The 21276-nt window shown below is 39.5% G+C and overlaps 1 protein-coding gene across 2 annotated transcripts in view; it reads left to right on the top strand.

The window, feature by feature from the left end:
• LOC132825499 (actin-related protein 2/3 complex subunit 1A-B) overlaps window positions 1–19406 on the top strand; it is a 54091-nt gene extending 34685 nt beyond the window's left edge. For both annotated transcript variants that reach the window (XM_060840831.1, XM_060840832.1), the window contains 5 exons: window positions 6172–6384; window positions 8162–8237; window positions 9015–9208; window positions 16454–16544; window positions 18998–19406. In XM_060840831.1, coding sequence (XP_060696814.1) covers window positions 6172–6384; window positions 8162–8237; window positions 9015–9208; window positions 16454–16544; window positions 18998–19036 — 613 coding nt within the window. In that variant the 3' untranslated portion in view covers window positions 19037–19406. The remainder of the gene's footprint in view (window positions 1–6171; window positions 6385–8161; window positions 8238–9014; window positions 9209–16453; window positions 16545–18997) is intronic.
• Window positions 19407–21276: the final 1870 nt, after the last annotated feature.

Here is a 21276-nt window from a genome sequence, read left to right as displayed (position 1 = left end):
TAGGCATCTGTTGATGAAGTTGCTACGCTTAGGACTCATAACGGCACACAAACCAACAGCCACGCTCAGACAACAACTTACTAGAACGAAGGACCCGATACCCAACATGAGCAAAACTAATGTAGTGTACAAAATACCATGCAAGGACTGCACAAAACACTATATAGGACAAACAGGAAGACAGCTAACAATCCGCATACATGAACATCAACTAGCCACAAAACCACACGACCAGCTATCCCTAGTAGCCACACACGCAGACAACAAGCAACATGAATTCTACTGGGACAACACTACTATCATAGGGCAAGCCAGACAAAAAACAACCAGGGAATTCCTAGAGGCATGGCATTCATCCACAAACTCCATCAACAAACACATCGACCTGGACCCAATATACCAACCACTACAGCGGACAGCTGAAACTGACAACCGGAAGCGGCAAGGGCAGACCACTATAAATACCGGAAGAAACATCAAAGAAGCGCTTCACAGGAGGCTCCAAAGCACTGATGATGTTGCCTAGCCAGGGGACGAAACGTTTGCAACAAAAACTTCCAGCTCGGCGAACAGAACCACAACAATAGTCATGTTGTCCCAGTCGAATTCATGTTGCTTGTCATCTGCGTGTGTGGCTACAAAGGATAGCTGGTCGTGTCGTTTCGTGGCTAATTGGTGTTCATGGATGTGGGGGATCATTAGCTGTCTTCCTGTTTGTCCTATGTAGTGTTTTGTGCAGTCCTTGCATGGGATTTTGTACACTACGTTGGTTTTGCTCATGCTGGGTGTCGGATCCTTCGTCCTGGTGAGTTGTTGTTTGAGAGTGGCTGTTGGTTTGTGTGCTGTTTTGAGTTCTAGTGGTCGCACTAGTCTGGCTGTCAGTTTGGAAATGTTCCTGATGTATGGTAGTGTGGCTAGTCCTTTGGGTTGCGGCATGTCCTCGTTCTGTTGTCTTTCCCTTGGGCATCTGTTGATGAAATTGCGCAGGTATCCATTTTTGGCGAATACATTGTATAGGTGTTCTTCTTCCTCTTTTTGCAGTTCTGGTGTGTTGTGGCCCTTTTGAATAGTGTCTTGATGCAACTTCTTTTGTGTGTGTTGGGGTGGTTGCTTTCGTAGTTCAAGACTTGGTCTGTGTATGTGGCTTTCCTGTATATCTTTGTGGTGAATTCTCCGTTCAGTGTTCTCTGTACCATCATGCCATCACGTCTAGGAATGGGAGTTGGTTGTCCTTTTCTTTCTCTCTCATGAATCGGATTCCTGTGAGTGTGGTGTTGATGATCCAGTGTGTGTTCTCTATTTCTGTATTTTTAATGATTACGAAGGTGTCATCCACATATCTGACCCAGAGTTTGGGTTGAATTTGCGGTAAGATTCTTTGTTCTAACCTTTGCATTACTGCTTCCGCTATGAGTCCAGAGATGGGTGAGCCCGTGGATGTGCCGTTGATTTGTTCGTATATTTGATTGTTGAATGTGAAGTGTGTAATGAGGCACAGGTCCAGTAGTTTAAGTATGCCGTCTTTGTTGATACGTTCACCGTCCTGTTGTCTGTTCTGTATGTCCAGCAGGTTGGCTATTGTTTCTCTGGCTAGGGTTTTGCGGATACCCGCGCAATTTCATCAACAGATGCCTCAGGGAAAGACAACGGAACAAGGACATGCCACAACCCAAAGGACTAGCCACACTACCATACATCAGGAACATTTCCGAACAGACAGCCAGACTACTGTGACCACTAGGACTCATAACAGCACACAAACCAATAGCCACTCTCAAACAACAACTCACCAGAACTAAGGATCTAATACCCAGCATGAGCAAAACCAACATAGTGTACAAAATCCTATGCAAGGGCTGCATAAAACACTACATAGGACAAACAGGAAGACAGCTAATGATCCGCATCCATGAACACCAACTAGCCACGAAACGACACGACCAGCTATCTTTAGTAGCCACACACGCAGATGACAAGCAACATGAATTCGACTGGGACAACACGACTATTATAGGACAAGCGAAACAGAGAACAGCCAGGGAATTCCTAGAGGCATGGCACTCATCCACAGATTCAATCAATAAGCACATTGACCTGGACCCAATATACCGACCACTGCAGCGGACAGCTGGAACTGACAATCGGAAGCGGCAGATTCAAACTACTACAAATGCCGGAAGAAAGATCACAGAAGCGCTTCACAGGAGGCTCCCAAGCACTGAGGATGTCACCTAGACGGTACGAAACGTCTGCAACACAAATTCCCAGCTCGGCGAACACAACCACAACAACGGATAAATAGATGCTTTGACTTTTTCACACAACATCTAATGTTGTGCATCACTTGATAATTATCTAATACAGTATTACCACTCACTTGAAAGTACATTAGATTGAGAAAGTATTATTTTATTTCTAATGAGCATTAGAAGTTAATATATTGAGTACCTTGAATGGAAAAGTGATAATAAAGTTAATAACTGAAATCTGTTACTTTAAATCTGAAATGAGATCAGTAAATGCAGTAAACAACCAACAGATCTCATAACATCTGTGGAAACTGAACAAAACAGCATTAGCATTTCAAGTTGTTACCATCTTCCAGAACTGGAAGGTGTTAAACCTACAGCTGGCTCTAAACAGAGACAGAGGAGGAAGGAACAAGAAAGAGGGTAACATATGACTGATTTAAATGACAAATTGAGATAGTAATGGTACAACTAAACAAACAAGATATTTACAGGGATATACAACACGGAAGCAGACCCTTCGGTCAAACTTGTCCATGCCGACCAGATATCCTAAATAAATCTAGTCCCATTTGGTCCACATTCACCTAAACTCTTCCTATTCATTTACCCATCCAGATGCCTTTTAAATGTTGTAATTGTGCCAGCCTCCTCCACTTCCTCTGGCAGCTTGTTCCATACACACACCACCCGCTGTGTGAAAAAGTTGTCCTTTAGGTCCCTTTTAAATTGATTCTGAAGTAAATGGAGAAACCAAAATTATTACCAACAGCTGCTGTCCAAATTGAATGTGGTGTTGCTTTCAACATGAATTGAAAAAGTCATCAGCTTTGCTTCTAATTTCCACTCTTCCTCACGTTCACAAGACCCATCTCTGACATTTCCCTTCCTTAATGACTCTCTTCTTTTAGGAACATAGGCAATCAACTAATATTCATGATAATCTGAATAACTCTCAGTTGCCTTCACTATACTTCCACTCACTCAGCTTTTATGCCATTCTTCCAGTTTCAGTGTCCTATATGTCTGTTCTGATGGCACCACCTTCTCTGTGCATCGCATAAGTCTTCCTGTTTCTTCACTAAAGATTTTCATTTCCTTCACTATGGTTTACACCCTCAGTAGTAGAAAGGGAGGACTGCAGATGATGGAGATCTGTGTCGAGAGTGTGATGCTGGAAAAGCACAGCAAGTCAGGCAGCATCTGAGGAGCAGGGGAATTGACATTTCGGGCATAAGCCCAAGATGAAGAAGGGTTTATAACGGAAACCTTCATTCCCCTGCTGCTTCGATGCTGCCCGACCTGCTCTGCTTTTCCAGCACCCCACACTCAACCCCTCAGCAGTACGCGTTCTATTTTTGGTACTTTTTTATGTCTTTCCTCGAAGATTGTGGTTTCCATAGAATTATGTAAAATGTGTAGCGCAGAAACAGACCATTCCGCCTGATTGATCGATGTCACTTATGCTACATGTGAACTCACTCCTGCTCCTCCTCTTCTCGCTTAACCTATACAAACTTCTTTTTTTTGTCTCCCTCATTTTTTTAACTAGTTTCTCCTTATGCATTAGTTTTTTTCTTTTCCTACTTGATCAGGTAGGATGCACCATTCTTTAATTGATTTCATGGCAGCTTAATTACAGGTAGCAGTAACTGAAAGCAGAACATGACACTAAATAACAAAACTCATCCAGTTTGAAAAACAGCTATGGATAATTCTGCTTTTTTCATTTACACCTCTTCTGGAATCATCTTTTTCTTTCTTGTCCCTTTACCATTTGGAAACATAGAAGCAGCTAATTTGGTCAGGTAGGTTTGGGCTTCAAATCTAAGGAAGTGATATGTTGCCCCTAGACAGGGTCCAGAGGGAATTTGCAAGGATGATCCCAGGAATGAAGGGCCTCTCATGTGAGGAGTGGTTGAGGGCTCTAGGTCTGCTCAGTTGAGTTTGGAAGCATGAAAGGGATCTCATTGAAACTTGAGTATTGAGAAGCCTGGATAAAGTGAATGTAGAGATGTTTCCACAAGTAGGAGAGACTAAGACCTGAGAGCACAGCTTCACTGAAGGGACAACTTGTTAGAACTGAAATGAAGGATTTCTCTAGTCAGTGTAGTGAATCTGTGGAACTCATCACCACAGAAGGCTGCACAGGCCAGGTCATTGTGTGTTTAAGGCAGAGAGCTTCTTGTTTAGTAAGGAGACCAAGGGTTACAGGGCTATTGGGTTGGGAAATATATCAGCCATGATAGAATAAGCAAACTCATCTGGACACGTGGCCTAATTTTGCTCCTAAATCTTACGATGTTATATTGTGGTTTAAAATCCACACAAGCGTCCTCCTATTCCATTTATCTTAGCCTGCCCCTTAACTCTTTATTTCTTTCTCCCTCCTGGAGACATTATAAGAAATTCCTCCTAAATTGTTTTTTTAATCAACTCAAAGTTATTTTCAATTTATGCCCCCTTTGTTGTGCTGGAATTCCATCTTTCACAAGACTTCACATTTGACATATCCTCCTTTACCATTTTTGCCACCTGCAGCATGACATTGTTGTGTTTAAGTATGTATTCAAAACCAGGACTGGCCAGAAAGATGATGGTGTTGGAAAAAGAGAATAATATTTTAAACTAATTTTTCAATTTAAATGTTGACATTATAAAAGTTTGTGATATTACTAAAATTAGTGCTTTGAGTTATCAAACAAATTATAGCATCAGAAATATTAAAGGGTTTTTAAGTTTTTATTTTAAAGATTTAGAATTGGGAAAGTTTAAATCGCCCCGATACACAATGTTTAAGATTTAAATCAGCACAAGTCAGTTTCTCATGGTGTTGATTTCAGAGTCAAGGCAAAGCAAATTTTCTCCAGTGTTTTAGTGATGCTGTTGTTATTGAGACAGAAGTAAGCCATTCAAGCATTTGTGTCTATACAGTCTCTCTGCAAGTGAATTGTGCTGCTGTAATTGTGACCGTGTTACAGCTGTAAAACTGGGAAGTTCCTGCTGAGAAACCTATATGGAGGAATGAGTGAATGCTGATATCCAAATAAGATGTGCACAACAAACTTAATATATTGTTAGTTGTAACCATTAGACTCTGCTGTTTCATCCTTTTCAAGAGTCGGAAAAGATTAAATAGTAGCGACTAAACATTTTAACAGAAGTGACAAATTAATTTTGCAAATTTTTCATACAGGTATTGCTCTTATTTGACTTTTATGGGTTCTGATACCTTTAATCAGTGAAAACTAGTTTAACAGGTAACGTTAGTTGAAAATTTCTAAAAGCCCTTCCACAAGCACAGTGATCTCATATATTATATTTTATCTCAGTCCCAATCTGGCCTACTTACTTAAAGCAGGAATATTAACAACTTGTATTTATGTAACACCTTTAAAGTAGTTATATTTCCCAGGATGCTTCACAGGCATTACAAAACGAAACTTAGCTCTGAAACACTGGAGGGGGTCTACAGTGGTGGTAGTGAAGGGGATTTAGAAAAGAAGTTAGATGGGCAAGAAGAGAAACCCCCATGATTGTGTGACCACCTGTCTCGAATACTGTGTACAAGGATGAGGAAGGTTCATTTGCCTTTGTCACCAGGGTTGAAACCAGTCACCAGTACCATTTCTGGTATAATGGCAGGGGCATAATCCTAATTAAAAGGAACCAAACATGGAATTCTAGGAAAGATGAGAATGAGATTTTAGGACCATTAGTACATTCAGGAGCAAGGATGCATTACAGTAAACACTTGCATTTTATGAGCACATTATTTTACAAGCAAATCTGACTTGCACCAAATACTTTGTAATGCATCAGTAGATTTTCTGATGCCATTTTACCTTTTATATGTCTATGCAGAATGTGATTAACCCTCCTTCAGCAATCCTTCTGACAATTCCATTTCTGTTTTCTTCAGAGTTTTTTCTGCTTACATCAAAGAAGTAGACACAAAGCCTTCTTCCACACCTTGGGGTTCCAAAATGCCTTTTGGACAGATGATGGCAGAATTTGGGGGTGCCGGTAGTGGTGGTTGGGTCCACAGTGTTTCTTTCTCTGCCACAGGAAATCGCCTGGCATGGGTCAGCCACGATAGCACTGTATCTGTTGTCGATGCTGCTAAAAATATGACGTAAGTGCCAATGTGTCTCTGATTTTCCAGTAAAAGAAGGATCGTACTAGCCTCCAAAACCATATTTTGAAGAATATTAAAGACAGCAACAGAAAAATAGGCTTTGAATCTAAGCTTTTTTGTGAATCGCCACTTCTTTGTGTTTTATTTCAGACATGCATAGCGATTTTGATACTTCAATACTGTAATTGTGTCTTGTAATGTCAATCTTGGCATCCTTCATAGTGTTTCATTGCATTGATTAATTGAGGTTACTTTGCATGTGATTGCAGGATTCAACTGCAGTCAAATTTGATATTGTATTTGGGCTGTTATAATTCAGTTTGGCAATTATGGAAAGAAAATGTGTTTCTGCAAAGTAAATCTGCATTAATTGCACTGTTTGTTTTGAATGCAGAGGGTTATTCTTCTTCCTGTTTCCGTGTTCCCAAACAAAGTATTGGAATTGATTTTGAATTGCATTGTTGAATTTTAGTTTGTTCATGTGTAATTCATGTTTGTACCACATGGTGTCAGTAGAATGCCTTGTAAACTTGCACAGCCTGTTGATGCCAGATATGAACTTGAAAAAGCAATTTTAATTTTATCTTAAACTCTTTAAGTAGGTTCTTCTTTCTTATTTACCTGTTTCTAAGCTGTTTAAAGTATCAACTTAAACCCAAGAGTCATTCCATTCTGAGCAATAGTCAATGCAGCTTTAGCACAATGAAGGACATTAAATAATCGTGCTGCAGGCTAGAAAATTGACAGTCTGTCTTTTAATATTGTTCCTAGGATCTGTAAGGCTACTATAAAGTCTCATCTTCCAAATCTTTGTAATGATGCAATTTTTGTAAGTGACATCACTTGAGTGGTGGGCAGAGAATGAGATTCTGCTTCAAGAGTCTCCATCTCATTGATGGTGATGATTAAAATTAACTTTATTTTTAAATTAAAATATTTGACAGGAATATAACTTTGTTCAATACAAGCAAGACAACCTTTTTGCCATCTGTATGCAATCACAGAGCTTAACACTCCAAAGATGTACAGCGTAAGTGAATTGGCCATGGTAAATTGCCCATAGTGTTCGGGGATATTTAGGTTAGATGCATTAGTCAGGGGAAATGTAGACTAATAAGGTGGGGGAATGAGGCTGGGTGGGTTACTCTTTGGAGGGTCGATGTGGACTTGTTGGGCCAAATGGCCTGTCTCAACACTAGGGATTCTCTGATTCTATTAAAACAGAATCATATTAACAGACTCTTAATATGAGACTGATCTGTTTGGTTCAATGCTGAAATTAAAGAAATGTCAATTAGGTCCTTTATTATGTTTTCCTAGTGTAGTCTAGTCATATAAACTAGCAAGTGCCTGTTGTGTCCTGAATTACCTAAGATCGACTGAAACAGTGGTTCGACTGTCTACGTTTATCTTCAATTCCTCTTGATTGGAGACAGGAGAAAAAACAGCCAGAGCTTCTGCTCCTGAACACACCAGTGACCTCAGTAGGAAAATATGCATGTGTGTATGCCTAGCAAAAAGCAGAATGTTGCCTTTGTGACGTTTTCCTTAGCTGAATAATCAACTAGTATATCCTACCTGGCTACACTGTTATCAGAGGATTAGCCATGTCCTCAGATTGCTATCATAATAAGGGCTTGTACCTTCAGGAGAAAAGTTAGGTGAATGGTTTTAGCTAAAATGGTGTTAATTCTTTCAGATGGAGAATAGAAGGGAAATAGATGATTAAGTACTGGTTAAAGAAGTATATAATTAAATTGTATTTTTTTTATAGGGTTTCTCAAACGAAGACCGAATTTCTCCCTCTCTTGAGTGTGATTTTTGTCTCTGAGAATAACATAGTGGCAGCAGTGAGTACAACCTGACTTCATGTTACAAACATCTGAGAATGACTCAAGCTTCTACATTGTATAGTTGCACACTCTCTTAAAAGTCTTGAGTATAGTCTTTGCCAGCATGTCCACTTATTCGTACTGGGATATCAAAGTTGGAGTGAGATCCAATGGAAACAGACTCTTTGGTCTCTTTGACATGGATGAATCAAAGGAAAATTATATCCCTTAGGGTATACAACTCATCACTGGTCTCTGGACCAGGGAGGAAAGCAGTGAGGGTGAAGAGATTTAGCCTGTTGTATTGTTAGGAGAAGGAAACATCATGTATCATATATATGTATCATGTCATCTCATATTATATAGGGTGTTTGATTTGCACTTGGCCAGGATGTCACCCATGACAAGAAGTCCAATGACAGTTTTTGTCTAGGCTTCCACATTACTATTTATAACCAAAAGGCTATAACCATTTGGGATACCTTATCCCAGCGCAGATGAAAACCTTTACATCTAATGTGAGAAAACTAAGGAAGAGGAGGAAGCACTGTGATCCCACTAGCAGTATTGCTTATCGGTGCTCTCTTTAAAGTAAGTTTGTTGGACATGAATATGTGTGTAGCAAATTGACCTGACTGTTTTTAATAAGATTCTACTTGCTTTACTGAACACAGATTAAAGTAAATTCACGTGATAGCACAGAGGATCTAATTTTGGATTCTAAAATAATGCACATTTGTCCATGCTAAGCATAACATTGGATAGCTTGTTCTACAGCTTTCTGTGTCTCTGTAGGGCCATGATTGCTGTCCGATGCTGTTCATGTATGATGATCGTGGTTCTTTGACCTACATTTCCAAGCTAGACATTCCAAAGCAGAGCATTCAGCGCAACATGTCTGCCATGCAGCGCTTCCACAATCTGGATAGAAGGGCAACCACAGAGGATCGAAATACCACGCTTGAGACTCTCCACCAGAACAGTATCACGTAAGTTTGAGAAAGTCAAGTTATCAGTTTTGCAACTAAACTCCCTTGAAGCCCCATTTGCATATAATATTTTGTTAAGCTGAGTTTTTAATAGTGCTTGTCAAAATACATTTAATTTAAAAAGTGGATAGAACTCTGCGAAGCTAGGGAAGTGATTGCTGGGCCCCTTGCTAAGATATTTGTATCAATAGTCACAGGTGAGGTGCCGGAAGACTGAAGGTTGGCTAATGTGGTACCACTGTTTAAGAAAGGTGGTAAGGACAAGCCAGGGAACTATAGACCAGTGAGCCTGACATCGGTGGTGGGCAAGTTGTTGGAGGGAATCCTGAGGGACAGAATGTACATGTATTTGGAAAGGCAAGGACTGATTAGGGATAGTCAACATGGCTTTATGTGTGGGAAGTCATGTCTCACAAACTTGATTGAGTTTTTTGAAGAAGTAACAAAGAGGATTGATGAGGACAGAACATTGGACGTGATCCAAATGGACTTCAGTAAGGCATTCAACAATGTTCCCCATAGGAGACTGGTTAGCAAGGTTAGATCTCATGGAATACAGGGAGATCTAGCCATTTGGATACAGTACTGGCTCAAAGGTAGAAGACAGAGGGTGGTGGTGGAGAGTTGATTTTCAGACTGGAGGCCTGTGACCAGTGGAGTGCCACAAGGATTAGTGCTGAATCCACTATTTTTCTTCATTTATATAAATGATTTGGATGTGACCATAAGAGGTATAGTTAGTAAGTTTGCAAATGACACCAAAATTGGAGGTGTAATGGACAGCGAAGAGGGTTACCTCAGATTACAATGCGATCTTGATCAGCTGGGCCAATGGACTGCGAAGTGGCAGATGGAGTTTAATTGAGATAAATGTGAGGTGCTGCATTTTGGGAAAGCAAATCTTAGCACGATTTATACACTTAATGGTAAGGTCCTAGGGAGTGTTGCTGAACAAAGAGACCTTGGAGGGCAGGTTCATAGCTCCTTGAAAGTGGAGTCGCAGGTAGATAGGATAGTGAAGAAGGTGTTTGATATGCTTTCCTTTATTGGTCAGAGTATTGAGTACAGGAGTTGGGAGGTCATGTTGCGGCTGTACAGGACATTGATTAAGCCATAGTTGAAATATTGCGTGCAATTCTGGTCTCTTTGCTATTAGAAAGATTTTGTGAAACTTGAAAGGGTTCAGAAAAGATTTACAAGAATATTGTCAGGGTTGGAGGATTTGAGCTAAACAGAGAGGTTGAATAGGTTACACCTGTTTTCCCTGGAGCATTGGAGGCTGAGGGGTGACTGAGGGGTAAAATCATGAGGGCATGGATAGGATAAATGGACAAAGTCTTTTCCCTGGTGTCGGGGAGCTCAGAACCAGAGGGCATAGGTTTAGGGTGAGAGGGGAAATATATAAAAGAGACTTAAGGGGCAACCTTTTCTCACAGAGAGTGGCACATGTATGGAATGAGCTGCCAAAGGAAGTGGTGGAAGCTAGTGCAATTGCAACAGTTATGAGGCATCCATGAGTAGGGTTTGGAGGGATATAAGCCGGGTGCTGGCAGGTGGGACTAGATTGGGTTGAGATATCTGGTCAGCATGGACAGGTTGGACCAAAGAGTCTGTTTCCATGCTGTACATCTGAGTCTAAGTGCTTATAGGTCCTAATAAAGGCAAAATACTTAAGATGCTGGAAACTCAGGTCATGTTCACATTCTGATGGGTCATATTGGGCTCTAGATATTAATTCTGTGTGTTTCTCTATCCCCATGTTGCCTGACCTCCTGAGTATCTCCTCCATCCACTATGAAATGTTTATAGATGTTTTATGGTTCAGAAATATCATCTCCAGCAGTTTGACGAGTTCCTTGCCAGATGGATGGCTCAGTGGTTAGCACTACTGCCTCACAGGTTGGATTCCCGCCTTGGTAGACTGTCTGTGTGGAGTTTGCATATTCTCCCTGTGTCTGCATGAGTTTCCTCTGGGTGCTCCGGTTTCCTCCCACAGTCCAAAAGAGATGTGCAGATCAGGTGAATTGGCCATGCTAAATTTCCCATAGTGTTAGCTGCATTAGTCAGGGGTATATATTTCAGGTAGGGGAGTGGGTCAGGATGGGTTACTCTTTGGAGAGTTGGTGTGGACTTGTTGGGTCAAAGGCCCTGTTTCCATACAGTTAGGGAATCTAACCTAATCAGCTAGAACACCTCACTTCAATTATGTTGAGTTTCACCTGTTCTTATTGTTGCTCCAGCTCAGCAGAGCCCATGAGATGGCATCAAGCAATATACAACATTGTCTCATTTATCTACACATGGAACTGATACCTGGCAATATTGGCATTACTGTATTAAAATGGAGCAGATTGTGTTATCCGTCTTTTATCTGCTAGTTTGATTATAATGTGTATTTCGATAGGAACACAGATGAGAGAAATGACAGAAATTTGAAGGGGCGACTGAGATTACCAAAAGAAAGGGTTTTCTAACTTGAATTCTGGACCTCTTAAATAGAATTGTGATTATTTAATGCTTAGACTACTTATTTGTGGATTTACCCAAATTATCAGTGTCCATTATCATGATTGTCAGTTCTCTGCTTGCAGGCACTCTCAGTGCCATAATGTCTAGTACAAGTAGGGTAAGGAGACAAGTCCTGAATCCAACTGAACTGAAATGGGAACAAAAAAAAGGAATTGCTGGAAAAGCTCAGCAGATCTGGCAACATCTGTGGAGAGAAATCAGACTTAATTCCGGTTCTGAGGAAGGGTCACATTGGATCTGAAATGCTAACTCTAATTTCTCTCCACAGATGCTGCCAGACCTCCTGAGCTTTCTGTTTTTGGTTCTGATTTACAGCATCCGCAGTTTGATCAGTTGGCTCCAATCTGATCCTTACCAGACAACCAACCAGCTCGATTAACCAGTCCCCTAACGAGTCTGACTTTTGCATGCATATTTTCATTCCAGAGCTGAGTAGTGATACTAATGATTCCAATTTTCTTTCCATCACATTACTGATCAGGAATCTCTCCCTTACTGCTTGCAATTGGTGAATGTCGAAAGTTGATACTCAATCAGTTTAGCCGTGTTACAAGCATATGTTCCTTAGCCATTAAATCCTGGAGTGAGGCTTGAATCCGAGCTTCTAGCTCAGACATGGGAATGCTATCGATGACGTCAATAAAAACTTTTGCATGTAGAAATGTATAGCAAAGTTTCAAATTTATTTTTAAAAACTTAAGTTTTGCAAAAATATGTAGACTGAAACCTTTGCAATTTTTATGGTTAACTTTTTTGATGAGCAAACAATCAGATCTGCGTCATAGGAAGATGAGTGCTCAATTGTTGTCGTCTTCACTTCTGTTCCAAGATATGTTTGTAAGACCAATATTCAGGCACCCAATGTCATAAATGGTATGGATTTCAACTGCTAACAGGCAAAACAAACAATTATTTGTACAAGAAGCAGTTTCAAGTCAACTTTTTAAGTTGAAACTTAATTTTTGGAATTTACTAAACATCTTTGAGGTTCTGTAACCAAGTCATTTTTTCCATGAAGAGCTGGTTGTGATTGAATCCATGGAGAATTAACTAGATTGACAGGAATGTATTGGATGACGCTCCAGTTCTTTCCTATTCCATATTTCTAACTGAAGTGTTAGAGAGATTTAGACATACCCCGTGAATCCATTTTCGATCACTAGATTTTCCCTGTAATTGGATGCATGAAAAAGGTTTTAGGGGAATCAATTAACTTTTTCTGATGTTCAACATGCTGGGCCAGGACCCTGATGATTGAATTCAAAGTGGCATGAACAATAGTAGGCATTGGCTGAAATATAAAAAGTGTGCAGTACAAAAGGAAGATGAAAATACATATCTTAAAGAGCAGGATTTAAAGTGAAACCACTCTTGTTTTATTAATACCTTGCCTTGCACCTTCAACTGTAGCAAATATTGTAGCTCTAAAAGTTTTTGGTGTCCAGATATTTCTGTCAGATGTTTGTTGCCATAAGGTATTTTGTCCTTAGCGAGAGAGTTCTTCGGTCACTTATCTACGCCCCCCCCACCCCACCCCACCCCACCCCCTCCTCTGTCAAAGACTGGTCCATGAAATACAGGCTTGTTTGCGCATTTGTATAATTGAGTTCATTCTTTCCAAGCTTACTTATTGCAGGTAATATCCTTCATCTCCAATATATGAAGCGAGATAAAGATTTCTTTAAGACTAACTGGCTGGGGTTTGTGTCTTTTAATGAAAGTGTTTTTTTTGTTCCATGTTTATTTTGTGAAGCTTGACTCCTGTGTGGTCAGCTAATTGCTGTAACGATTTTAAGTCTCTGTTTTTCTTCCTTAAAACTGTTTTCATCCGTGAAGTTCCCAGGTATTAAAATCAAATGGTGGAATTCAAAAAGCAGTCCTATATTTTATCACTAGAGTGAAGCTGTTTTGTTCATCTTTCATCTTCTAGCTTAGTGTTAATCTTTGCAGCATTATATGCCTTTTCATTCAATTTCATACTAACTTTAAGGTCCTTTGTTAACCACAGATTTATCCTTCTCTGAATCTTTCTTTCTCAATGAAATGTATCTTTCGGTTTGGGAGCCAGCCATTCAATTTTCGAGCCTCCTCTGTCTTTCAATGAGACTATGCTGATCTGTGGCCTAACTCCATTTCCCTTGCATTTGGCCTATACCCCTTTAATACTTTTGCTTAACAAAAGTTGACTTCTTTCAGATTTAACATTAACTGATTGCACATCAACTGCCCTTTGTGTGTAAAATTGCTTCCTAACATCTCTTGTGCACAGTTTACCCCTAATTCTCACACTGTCCTCTAGTTCTAGAATATCCAAGCAATGGAAACAATTTATCTATCCTGACTTTCCTGTTAATATAGTCATAGAGCTGTGCACCCTGGAAGCAGACTCTTCGGTCCAACTCATCCCTGCTGACCAGGTATCCTAAATTAATCTGGTCCCATTTGCCAGCCTTTGGCTCATATCCCTCTAAACCCTTCCTATTTGTGTACCCATCCAGATGCCTTTTAACTGTTGTAATTGTATAAGCCTCCACCACTTCCTTTGGCAGCTCATTCCACACATACACCACCCTCTGCAAGAAAAAGTTGCCCCTTAGGTCCCTTTTAAATCTTGCCCCTCTCATCTTAAACTTATGCCTTCTAATTTTGGACTCCACTTTCCTGGGGAAAAGACCTTGGCTGTTCACACTATCCATGCCTCTTATGTTTTTATAAACTTCTGCAAGGTCACCCATCAGTCTCTGATGCTCCAGGCAAAATAGCCCCGGACTCTACCTCTTGCTCAAATCCTCCAACCCTGGCAACATTCTTGTAAATCTTTTCTGAATCCTTTCAAGTTTCACAACATTCTTGCTGTAGCTAGGAGACCAGAATTGAACATACAAGTGGCCTAACCAATGTCCTAGAGCAGCCGCAGCATTGCCCTCCAACTCCTATATTCAATGCACTATAAGCATGGCAAGAAGTCTTCCTCACTATTCTGTCTACCAGCAACACTACTTTCAAGGAACTATGAACCTGCATCCAAGATCTTTTGTTCAGGAGCACTCTGCAGGACCTTGCTCTGGGTTGCCTTACAAAAATGCAGCACCTCACATTTATCAAAGTTAAACTCCATCTGCCACTTTTCAGCCCATCTGATCAAGATCCCGTTGTACTCGGAGGTAACCTTCACTGTCTGCTACATCACCAATTTTGGTGTCATCTGCAAACTGATGAACCATATCTCCAATATCTTGAAGACTTTGATCAGATCACCCCTTAACCTTTGAAATTCCAGAGAAACCAGGTCTAATTTTGCAGGAGCATGGCCAAAGCGCATGGCTTGCCTGGTCAGAGTAGAGGAAGCTACACCAAGCTCCGGTCAGGCGGCATCCGAGAAGCAGGGTGCTGTCTGATGGGCTATCCTTCCTAAGGTGTGGTACCCAGATCTGCTGTTAGTACTGCAGGTGGGATCTAACCAGGGTCTTATGTAGCTGCAGCATAATTTCACCATCCTTATACTCCAGTCCTTGTGATATAAAGGTCAGCATTTTGTTAGCTTGCTTGACTTTTTTTGCATCTGTTTGTGACATTTTAAAGATCCATGCACTTGAACTCCCAAGCTCTTTAGGCATCTTCTGTATTTAACATCATACCATATAGAAAGTACCCCAATCTATCATTTCTTGGTCCAAAATAGATATAACCTTACACTTACTTACATTGAACTCCAACTGTCATAATTTTGCATTTACTTAGTCTAGCAATATCCCTTTGTAATTTTATGTTTTCATCTACACTGTCTACAATGCCACCTAACTTTGTTTTATCAGCAAATTTGGATATATGACTTTCTCTGCCATTATCTAAGATGTTAATAAATCATGTATAATTGAGGACCTAACGCAGATGCTTGCGGGACACCACTAGTCACGTCCTGCTAATTTGAGTACCCATTATCCGTTTTTTCAATCACCAACCACTCAACCAATTTTCCAGCCATGTCAATAATTTACTGTCAATTCTACGGGCTTCTATCTTAGTTAACAGTCTGTTAAGTGGGACTTTATCAAATGTCTTCAGCAAGTTCATATACACAATGTTCATAAACATTTGCCCGTCCACTACTCTCCAAAAGTAAAACTAAGATTTGTTAAACATGACCTACCCGTCATGAATCATGCCAGCTGTCCTTGATTAATTGAAAATTTTCAAGGTGTTCAGTTACCCCATCTCTTGAAATGTCTACCACAGTGTATACATTTTTAATCTATTTCCCAGATCACATTTAAAAAATGTGAGGGCACAGTTGGCTAATTATCTTTATTTAAAAGTTTACAAAACTAATTTAGAGCTCAAGTTTTTCAACTTTAATTAAATGTATTAGTCTATGCAGCAGTGAAACAAACTATCTTTCATTCTGAGAATATTAATTAATCCTATCTCATTGCACATTTTTATGTCTAAAATACTCTGCTAGTTAGTCCGTGTTGTACAATTCACAGTAACTTAATAGATTGAGTTAGATAAGGTGAGATGAGATGTGATATCACTTTGGAACATTACTATATGGATTTGTTGAGTTGAATGGCTGGGGTTTGTGCCGTGTGCCCAAATGTAACATCAAGCCCACTGTATTGGAAGTAAAAAAAAAAGCTATTTGCAGATTCCTGATTTTTAACTGGACTGAAAAGTGTGTATTATTTCTTTTGAATTCTGTTATTCTCTCCCCAGCCAAGTCTCGCTATATGAAGGTGATAAACGAGATTGTCGGAAGTTTTGCACTACTGGTATTGATGGCGCAATGACAATTTGGGATTTGAAGGTGAAGTCATATTTATTTCAAGTAGTGTAGATTCATGTAAGAAATGTTCATAGGCAGTTTACAATGCGTGCATTTTTTAAAAACTCGTGCAGTTGGAATTGATAAAAAAAACATTTCAAATGCACTGTTACCAGTTTCTTCAGAATTGCAATAAACTTTAGCGACTTGGACTGATTTAACAAGTGTCGGGTATTAACCTTAAAATTGTGTTGACATCCTTGACACACTAAGCATCCAACTTTTGTGTGCAGTTCTTTTTCACTTGAATCAAGTTTGTCTTGTGCCCAAAATCTTAAAACAGACAGACAATGTTGAAAATGTATCCATTACAGATGTTAAAGGATAGAAAGGAACTGCTTGGCATTCTGACAAGTATATTTTGAAGGACAGCTAAGAGATTGAAATGTTCCGAATAATAACTTCTTTGAAGTAAAAATGGAGTGAAGAAAGGTGGACTGTCTTTAGACAGTCCGAAAGCACTTTGGAGCAAGTTGCTTACTTTGGTGCTTTTAACATTTGTTTTGTCGACAAACATAGCCATCAGTTCATTCACAGAATCCCTCAAGCAGTTATAAAACAGTCCAGTTAATCAGTTTAGATGATGGTTGACTAGGCAGTTCACTACTCCCCACTGGTACTGAGCTTTGCAGTGCCATGAAATCTTTTGCATTACCTGACAAGGAGGCATGGCCTCAAATCAATTACTGTCTCAAGTACAACCTGGTCCCTCCGTACTTTAGTATCACTGATCAACTTAGTGTGTGTTCACAAATCTTTTGTGTGGGTCTTGACCTTGTAACTTGACTGGGAGTGTGATCACTACTCAAAGAAATTGAATTAAAAGTATCAGAAAAGGCACTCTGTCTAAACACACAGGCAACTTCTGAAAGAACAAGAATTAATGTTTTAAACCACATGTCTGAATTTTTGTGTGTCCTGTGGTGATTAATTTGCTGATTTAGGGTTGAGGCGAATGACTTCCCTACAAAGGGAGGGAGCTTTGTTTAAAATGTTGAGGTTCACTTTAATTGTAGGACCTAAATCATTTACAATTATAGATGGATTTAAAAGAGCCAATTGATTAGTTAAAGACACATTCTTGGAACAGGTGTTTTCACAAGTTTACAGAATTTGTTTATCATAACCAGTATGAAAGAAATAAAAGTAGTCTTTTCAGCCTATCCATGTTAGGACATCAATTCACAACACTGGTTTGGCTGGGGGCAGGAGTCCTGTTCCTCTGACTGAAATTCTTTTGTCTTAGATCTTCCTTGTGCATTGAACCATTAAAACCCAGATCTTATTAACACTCAATAAACACCATTTTCTGTGCATGATCAAAAACATCTTGAATGCTAATTGAACTGTTTATGTATGAATAAGCCATAGTCATCATTGGTTTGGCTAGCTAGCTAGACTATGCAGATTTCCTGATTAGTTTATTTAAAAGTACTCGTCATCTTCATATCACTTTCTACTATTTCCTTATTTTTTTTAATATGCTGATGCTCTTTTTTGTAAGATCATCTCTTTTTATAACAGCTTGTGCCTCTAACTTTACCAATTCTATGTTTCTTTACCAAGACAATGTGCCGCCATATTGATATGTTGTCTTAGATTATATTGTATCATCGCTGACTGATTAATTATCATCCCAAATGATGCATGTGAATTTTCTCAAAGTCTATTAATTCTCCTTACCTGCAAGAACCATGTGAAACCACAATAATTGTTAATGCTTAAAACAAAGCTCAGACTTTCAAGACAGAGGAATACATGGTAGCCTATTATGTACATTACCATTTTAAAGCACAGCTGTTTCTTTGAGTAAAAGCCTTTTTACCCCAGAACACCTAAGTTTGTTTTAGCTTGAGCATCCATTAAAGCAAAGCCCTTAATATGACCTGGCCCAAATAGTTTTCATTCCTACTGAGTCTATAATAAGTATCCACAATTCAGCAAAATATAGAATAATTCTTCATTTGCTTCATCATCATAATTATTTGTTATTAGAAAATAACTCAATCCTACAATTGGAACAAGTCCAAATGGATTTGGTGGAGACCAGAAGGCAGATCTAATGATTCTATGGGCAACTATCCAGTAGTATAATTGGAATGTTGAAGTATACTTGAGGGACTGTAAATATTGTAAATACATAATTGATAAGAAACTATATTGGGGAGGGATTCATTTAGATTTCAGTGTTGATTCAGAAATCAAGTGACAGTTCAGGTTGCAGATATAATCATTTAAGCTTCATTCTTTGAGCTGTTACATCTTTAACTTTATGCTATACTGCTGACCTGCTCATCCTTCTCTTCAAATTAGGATTCCCTCACCACAGGCAAATTTTATACTCTGAATTTTGTGCTTCCTTCTTCAACAATTTTATCTGGCTGTTCTTGTCTGCTGCAACCTTGCACTTACTTTGAACTCTTATTTGCTTTCAGTCTCTGGAATCCTCAATCCAAGGTGTGCGAATCATGTGAACAGAAGTCCTTGTGATCTAGCAAGACAAAACACATGAGAAGAGCTTCCCCCCTGCCCTCCCAGCAGCAGCTGACCAGAGGCTGGTGAGAAAATCCTCAAAAGGAAATCAGGAAAGGCACTGAAAAATACTGAAATCAATGCTCCACCGCTTTATCATTCTGGGAATTGTTTTTTTTGTTTTGTTTTTAAAGGAATTGGTTTGAAGTGGGTTCTTTTTTTCCTTTTTTCTTAGCTAAAGCTGCCTTCAAAGCAGTTTCTACGGCATTCTGAGGGACATGCCCTAATAAGGGTGATTATGTACACTAATTTAAGGGGACTTTTATGTAGTGTGTCTGCTAGAAAATAAACACTACAAAACTTGGCTGTTAATGTGCTTCTTTTTTTAACCATTTAAATATTGCAAATGCAATAAGTTGCCGAAGAAGCAGTTGAAGGAAGTGTGCTTGTTTCTGGAGAATGATCTATATACTCGTGTTAAAAGAGGTGAGTACTGTACTGTCAGAGTACAAAGTGTAACATGATGTTCCTGGTGATGGGTGATTCAACATCCTGTTAACCTGATATTCGAGTGTGTAGATCTACAGAAGTATAAGACACAATCTGATAGTTTATTATTGGAATCTGGAGAGAACCAACCTGACATCCTTCCACTGTACTTCAAATGTCCTCATGTTAGTGCTCTAATGAATATCATAATTCTGGTTTGTATACCAGCAGAAGGCTTTCCAGTGAAAATGATACCTATGAGAATTTTCTAGTGGCTGAATTTGGAAACTATGTCGCAGATCTTCTGATCGGTGGATTACCTTTGCAACAGGAAGGTCAGCAATTAGGTGTCAGAGCCATCTAGAGGTTCTGAGACAGCTGACACTGCAAGAATTGCCTGGAAAGTTGACATTTTTGGTGGGCAGTTACCCAGCATCTGAAATCTCCGAAAATATCCACAACTCTGGGTTAGACTCCGATACATCAGGAGGTTCTATGTTTTTGTGATAGTAATTCGGGAAGAAAAAGGAATTAAAACCTGCTCCAACTGCTGGGTGACTATAAAACTGAACTGACCTAGCAAGATATTTCTCCTACATGCACGTGTGTGCGCACGCGCACGCGCGCACACACACACACACACACATAACTGCCTCGCCCAACTACCAAAACTCACTTGGAAACTGAATTCCCAGGAAACCCAGACTGTCTAGACCTAACACTTCGCCCAAACCCAATGTCCTCAAATGAGACTTGACTTCCCCTCACCCACCTAACCTGGCATATGTACCCATCATCCACCTACCTTGCAGCTCCAGCACCAGTATTCCTTAGCGACTTGTTACCCTTACCCCACCTGGCACCCTACATCCTGAGAAAAGGTGCCATGGTCTCAGTTTTGACCAGTTGTCTGCAAGTATCCCTGGATTCCTCTATGCTGTTTTGGTTCAGAAAGCTCCTGACCTGGAAGTTGAACTGAAAAACTGCAAAGGTAAGACGGCAACATTTAGTCTGATCTAGATTGGCAATGGAGGTCAGAAAACTCTGCCTTTAATGTACAGTGATAAATTAATGCCTATCTTGTCTGACTCTAGACAAATCAAAGAAAAAATACAAATTTGGGTAATTAATTAAAAGCAGCACTTTGGTATATTGCTAAAGAGATTTTATTTTGGATCAGGCCAAATCCATGAGGTTTACCTACCGTAATCTGATTCTTTGTTTCTCCCCCTTGTTTTTCTCCTTGTCTTGGAACATAAAGTTGTCGATCAAAATAATTTTGTTTCCATGTGATTAGAGAGAATTTATTCCCCAGTCTGTTATAAATTTATTTAACTCTTGCACTGTGGGACTCATCTCCTTTAAATGTTCAATGCAGATTTAATGTATCTCACTTATAATGACTAAGTATTTTTGGAATGTCAGGTGAATCAAATGAATGGAAGTAATTTGTTGTGCTGTGTGAGATGCATAACCTGTGATACTGCTGGGTTCTGAATTTATTGTAACTGTTTTTAAAAACTGTCATGTCACAATCTCTTTTGGAGACGCCATGTAATGGATCTCTTGACTAAAACTTGTGCAAAAATTGAACATTGCTGAAAAGAGACATATTAAACTTATGGCAAACACAATACAACTTTCAAATATTGCACCCATCTATACAACATTGGAAAAAGATACAGATTGGTTAGGTGCACATCCCTGCAGACTCAGTTAAACAACACGCATTTTGGTTTTTGTAATGAGCAGA

Source organism: Hemiscyllium ocellatum, chromosome 20, assembly GCF_020745735.1.
Source record: "Hemiscyllium ocellatum isolate sHemOce1 chromosome 20, sHemOce1.pat.X.cur, whole genome shotgun sequence".
NCBI lineage: Eukaryota > Metazoa > Chordata > Chondrichthyes > Orectolobiformes > Hemiscylliidae > Hemiscyllium > Hemiscyllium ocellatum.
The sequence above is the reverse complement of the archived record's forward strand: the minus strand, read 5'-3'. Positions and strand labels throughout refer to the sequence as shown.